Source organism: Diadema setosum, chromosome 13 (genome assembly GCF_964275005.1).
Source record: "Diadema setosum chromosome 13, eeDiaSeto1, whole genome shotgun sequence".
Lineage (NCBI taxonomy): Eukaryota > Metazoa > Echinodermata > Echinoidea > Diadematoida > Diadematidae > Diadema > Diadema setosum.
The window spans coordinates 25,665,060-25,671,850 of NC_092697.1; the positions used below are offsets into that span (position 1 = coordinate 25,665,060).

General features: G+C 36.2%; 1 protein-coding gene across 1 annotated transcript; it reads right to left on the minus strand.

Annotated features, from left to right (window-relative positions):
• Positions 1-3,724: 3,724 nt before the first annotated feature.
• Positions 3,725-4,735, minus strand: LOC140236522 (uncharacterized). The gene has a single exon (XM_072316446.1). The coding sequence runs from the start codon at positions 4,733-4,735 to the stop codon at positions 3,725-3,727; it is 1,011 nt and encodes a 336-aa protein (XP_072172547.1).
• Positions 4,736-6,791: the final 2,056 nt, after the last annotated feature.

A 6,791-nucleotide genomic window follows, 5' to 3' on the forward strand; every position in this document is an offset into this window, starting at 1 on the left:
CTAACCTGTTTGGTGTCTTGTTCTAAAACATGCGCTTTCCTCGCCAGGATAAAGCGTTTTAATGCCATTTTAGGTTTTAATCTCATATATATGTATATATATGTATATATATGTATATATATATATATATATATATATATATATATATATTAGAAAGATTATGGTGCGTCTGTGTGTGTGTGTGTGTGTGTGTGTGTGTGTGTGTACAGGGATATACGTCTGGTGAATCAATATGAAAAAGTCAAGACCAAGTGACCAGGAGATGTGATGGTTATCTGAATAATAAGGCGAGATCATGTACCAATTAAGTATACTTGAAATTCAACAGAGTACATGCCAAACATTGACCGCTTACTTTCAGTAGATGATCTTCGTGTTAACCTAGACCCAAGGAATAAAGACTGATGGCGCAGTGGTTAGGAATGAGGAAATATTCACACACAAATTGATGAATGCGATTGTATGAAAAATGTTCATAAGATTTTGTATTGTAATGTTTCCCTCACATTTGGAGACTGTATAGTACCATAATCATCTTTAATCGAATAAAGTTATGTTGCACATCATGAAGTGGGCTGATACTCTATTATTGTTTGTTATTATTCTGGTTAATCATCAAACCGCAGGGTAAGGGTTGCTTTGCTTATTTTGGAGAGAAGTATCTAAAAGTATGTGAAATGAGCAGAGCCTGTGAATCTTTCTATTTTCCTCTGCGTTAAAGGGATGGCATGAAATTGTTTGAGGCGAGGATACAGTTCAGAACTCTTTGCGAGATACTTATAAACCACTGGTTTATGGAAATATTAAAGAACAAGCAGTTTATTAGACGAATTCAGAGTTTACTTGAAAGAAATCGATTTGAGATAGCGAATTGAGATATAGGAAAAAGTAAAGCAATGTTTTCCTAATAAAAATGTTGGTCTCACCTTTTATTAGGATCACTTTGTTTTGGGATTTCTCAGTAACTTGCAAAGCCAATATCTGTCAAATTAACTCTGAATTCCTCTTAGAACTATGCTTATTCATGATTACTATTTCACTAGAGATTTCTCATTATCTCAGAAACTTATTCTAAAAAAATGGAAATCTGAACCTCTATCTTAATCAAAACTGTACCATCCTTTAATTATTGTAGCACAGTTGAACTTGCAGTGAAAGAGACTGTATGTTTGTGTGTGTTCGTGTTTGTTTGTATTTTTATTAATCTATACCACTGCATGGGAGCAAAATATCTCTTTCACTCTCGTAAAGAAACACACCAAAACAAAATGTTTCACATAGACGTTCTAGTAAAAGATGGATCCATCTTGTGTTCACACCCCCAAAGTAACAATGTATTAGAAAGAGAAAACAGAAGTAGTACCTGTGTGATTGTCTTGTCAAAAGATTGTTTAATCACCAAACTTGTAGCTTCTTCTTACAAATAATTTCCCTCTCTGTATTCACTGAATGTATTTGTGGGGTTTTTTTTTTTTCATTCGGAGCTGTTAATTCCTTAAATTTCCGTTCGACCTCCGCTTCATGACAATCATAAAAGTTAACAATCATAAACGAATGTAGTGCTCACGAACGAAATAAGACATTTCTTTGTAACATAGTTTTAAAAAGGGATTCTTTATTCTTCTTATTATTATTATGACGTATTTTGTCTGTATCTTTAAGGGGTGAGACTTTTAGCAGTATACACACAATCATTCTTCTATGAAGGAGAGTGTAATTATCTATGAAGGAGAGTGTAAGAATCTACCGGGATTGTTTGCCTACTTTTTTTTTCCCACTGGGATATTCATTATCATACATCAAATGCATTCATCAAAACACATAATAAATCATATTATAATGAAATATCGTGATTCAGACCATCATAATCATCATACATATCAAGAGAACAGGAGTCTAAACAGACACCATTTTTTTCCGGAAAACTTGCAGCTTATGATTATTTCTTGCAATGATTTTTTTTTTCTTTATCATGATATTCCCTTACACTTTCTTTACATAAATCAAAACAAGGAATTATTCCTTTCATTTTACAAACATAGATTCCATATCATACAAGCATATAGGGATGCAATTCAATGACGAATTGTTAATGCCAACAAAAAATGATTTATTTTCCGTAAATTTTCCACATTTTTCGTAAATGTTATTTCTAACCCATCATTGACTAGACTTGATAGGGAAGTAGACTGTTTGTCTACTTCCCTGTAAACAATGCTACATCATTTGAAGTAAGACAATGAAAGGACAGCAAAATGATACTCTGATCCTCGCAAAACATCTCGGAACCTTGAACGTACTGTTTTGTCAAGAGTTTGCCCCCGAATTAAGAGTCTGACTTTTTGTTTTTGTATACACGAACGGAGAACGGGAAACTGTTTCTGCACATTACATCTCTACAAAAACGATCAAATAAACAAACAAAATAATAGACTCTTTTGTCTAGAATGTCACGTTCACGCATAAAAGTCTTTGCTCAGCTGTCCAGCAGCCATATGGTATCATCTCATCTCATTTCTTTTCATTTCATTTCATTTCATTTCATTTCATTTCATTTCATTTCATTTCATTTCATTTTCAACATCATGTTATTGTAGTAATTAAAGATTGGCCCATCGTCATACCATTATACCTAGTATATTGTAACACGAATGTACATTATTGATGAGACACCGAGAAAAATGGACATTTCGTGAAATGGCTGCGTTACAATCGCAGAGGGGAAGACAAACAACAACAGCAGTGTTATATAAGTCTGAATACAAAAACATTAGTCATCGTCTTTTTCAGAATATTGAGGAGGTACTTTCAGATACCTTTTCATAGCTTACACCATATCACCGCTAACATCTTTTATGATATATCGCAGTGATCAGTGGATGATCATACCAACCTCGCGAGATCACGAGAAATCTAAATTAGCATGCACGTTCCGATATCAGCCACTATGATCAAGAGATTAATGGATTTTGATTTATCGCGAAAAAAAATGAAAAGCGGAAAAAACCCTGAATATTAAAAGGTAAAAAGAAGAAGAAGAAGAAGAAGTAGAAGAAGAAGAAGTAGTAGAAGAAGAAGAAGAAGAAGAAGAAAGAATTGGAAAGTTCTTCATTGGCAATGAATAACCTGCAGAATTCCTGTAATTTGATTTATTACCCTGATCTTTTTTAAGGCTTCTTTGAACATAATCATTATTTCATGCAATAAACAATACGTAATTTACAAAACGACCTTGCAGTGTTATATTCATATCATTATGGATGTAGGTATGCATCCATGGTATGTAACATCAACCAAATAAGAAATGTGCAATACATACACATTAGCAAAATAAGAATTTATACCCTAGCTATCCCTTATGGTAGTGCAAAATGTAAAGCATTAATCGTAATCATGAGAGGATTATTTTTTTAATGTGATTCATATACTCAGAATTTAAAGAGTTAGTAATAGTTCCTCCGAGAAATCAAAAGTAACGGAAATGGGGATTATCCGATCTGTATATGTCCGATGAGAGACAGAAAAAAACAACAACAAACAAACAAACTTACAATCTGGGAGGTGAGCAGAGGTCCAGCTGCATCCTAGTTCAGGTTTTTATGACTTTTTCATGAAATTAATTCCAAAAAACACTTTTCTAATGTTTGTTTAAAAAAAAAGACTATAGGCCTCGCAGCCCTGCACTGCTGAGACAGATAAAGCCAATGTATCTCACAAACAACTCTCAAAACTCTCTCAAAAACTCTTTCAGATTCTTATTGGCCACGTCGCTCGGTAAGCCAAACACCCCAAGATATGAGGAAGGGAAAAACTTTCGATGGGTTTCCATGCCAACTAATACAGAGAAGAGTACAACCAAGTCATCTATATTCGCAGGATAACGACAAACGTGACCAGGACCCGTTGTTATAGAAACAGATTCTCCTGCGCGAGAACTGTCCAGAGTAACCGCCAACATGAGCACCTGAGTATTTCCTATCCATGTAACACGAATTGCATCTGCTGGATGCGAGCTTTCAGGTAGTAATATTGCAGACACACTCGTCAAAGTTGATTTATCCTTTGAGTATAAGACAAAATCGCCTCGTCTGGAAAACATTGCTACACCCCTGGTAGCTTTGTTTTCTTTTTGAAACATCTTTAGGACAAGGATGTGGGCGCGAAGAACATCAAGCTTCAGGATTTTCACTTCATCCTCAAGCAGCGTCAAATCGAAACCACGTGGAAGAGCAAGAAATCCAAGCTGGAGATATTTCAGTATGTAGCGGAAGAGCTCCCCATCACCTGGTAAAAAATACCGGCCGTTTACAGGTGTGGCTTGATCCTTTAGAATCTGCTGAAAAACAGAGTCAGGCTCTTGCGATAGAACCTCTCTTTTTGCCGTATATTTCGTTGCACCAACATTTAGAGAAACGAAGCCACCACGCATTGCCACTCTCAAGGTCTGAATGTCAGCTTTGAGAGATTCGAGTTGGTAGAAATCTGCTTCACGTTCGAGTAAGGTGAGCTCGTTGAAACCCTCTGGTAGAATGAGCTCGTTGTCCCGGAGGTAATTGAGAACGTATCTGAATATCTTGCCATCACGATCAATTCTGTAGTTCCCCTGATCATCCCTTGCACTGGGAACGGAACCACTCAGTAACGTGGTAAAGAAACTTTCAGGTTGACGGGTGAGAGTAGTTTCGGATGTCTCGTAGATTTTCCCACCAACATTCAAGCCTACGTAAGACGCCATATTTCGTGTCTTCTTACCTTAACACCCGACAAGCGTATCAAAATAGCGACTGGTTGATATGGGCGGAAGTGATTGGCTCTGTATTACGGGTAATGGGTAATATTGCAACGCTGACCTCACAGCGACCATACTCGGGATAAAATTGTGTTCCTCTTAAATCATATTTATATGGACTTTGCTCCTGTAAACACGAGCGTGTAGGCCGAAGAGAACTCTGAAAAATAATAATTGCATACCATTATTTGAATAAGGACTGGAGACACACGCGCAAACAAGGAGAGCGAAGAGTAAATAAGAGAACTGCGATCTGGGGGTACGGTATTTTTAGCCTTTTTCTGTTAGTTTCTTTTTAATAGCTTCTACAGGAATAGATAAGAAAAAATTACATTATGTATAACAGGCATATATGCCTGATTAGTACAATAGATGCATCGTATATGTATTTTTGTATTTTATATGTATTAGTATAATATATAATTATATATATATATTATATGTGTGTGTGTGTATATATATATATATATATATATATATATATATATATATATAGATATATATATATATGAAGAGTTTTATCTCAAAACGAGCTAACTCCATTCTTGTTAAGTTGAGACATTTTTGACTAAAGCTGCTAAAAACAAAGAAAAAATAAGAAAACACAGGATATTTTATATATCATAACTTTTAGAATATTCCTTGTTATGTCACAAGTGAGGTATTACTGGAAAGGGTTAATTTTGCTCTTTTCTGATGATGGACTTAATTCGAAAATATGTTGAAAAATGGCGCTTAGCTCATTTTGCAATAAAACTCTTCTATATAATTTTTGCATTACACCATGTCTGGTAGTCTTGTGGTGTTCGTTGCTGCCACACTAACCATGCCAACATCGCATCATTTTTTTTTACTACATTGTACTGGCGCTTGTTTCGTATGTAGCAGGAGGTATAGAGCTGGAAATAGAGACCTCAATGCTCGTCCACTTGAATAATATTAACCGTTTGAGAACGTGGGTGATGGTAGGGATCCCTGTCATCTTCCCAAAACGTGTTACGTGGGGTGGGAGGGGGGGGGGGAGTGTTAACAGCCGTAAGATCTTCTTCTTGAATATCTTGGCCAGATATGGTAATGCACAGAAGACTGAATTATTGGGCCCCTTTACACCAAAATAATTATCAACAAATTACAAAGCTATGTCAGCTTCATCGATGGCTGTTAAGGGAAAGCCAACCTTTTTGTGCGATGTGTGCGCTTTCCTTCACTATTGTTACAAGTAGCAAAGCGCAGATACACTGGTATAGTGGTGGCACTAGGAAATCTATCTGGTATTGGTGAGAAGCTTAAGAGCTGCAGCTGAGTCGAACTCCATGATTATTGCAACTGTTTGATTTGATTTGATTTTTTTTTTTTGCTCTTACACATTCCTAGAAGCACTTCAATAGTCGTCGTCAAGCTGAATGTGGTGCGGTGCAATGTGTAAGTGAAAAAAAAAAATTAGTCATCAACATCATAAAACATATCTTTGATGGCTACAACAACTTTACTGAATTCGCTTGGCGACTGATACCCTTCCTTGACGTGAAGTATGAATGATGATAAGACCTATATGGAGTCACTCCGGGTGAAAGACGAGCATGGTTAAATCAGGGAGGTGGAATCCACCTCCCTGGTTAAATGCAAGGTGAGCTGGCTGGGAGGGCCAGTATCATCATAAAAGTGACAGTGTTATAAAACTCATGTAGAACCAGAGCAAGAATACTGTTTCCGCATCACGATTACTCCATGTCGCATGCATGACGTTGAAACCTGTAATGCAGGATTGGGTAGACAATTACATAGAAAAAGAGTACTGACAAACATTACCTGGCGTGCCAACTTAATCGAAGGAACCAAGAGAGTAAACCATTTGTTTCTTTCTTTGTTTCTTTGTTTGTTTTTGTTGTTGTTTCTTTATTTAGTACTTCTTTCCATAATAGAGACTGAATTATAATAGGCGGTACCATAGGCCAAAGTGATCCCACACTAATATAGAATATCTTCGTTACACATACTGCGA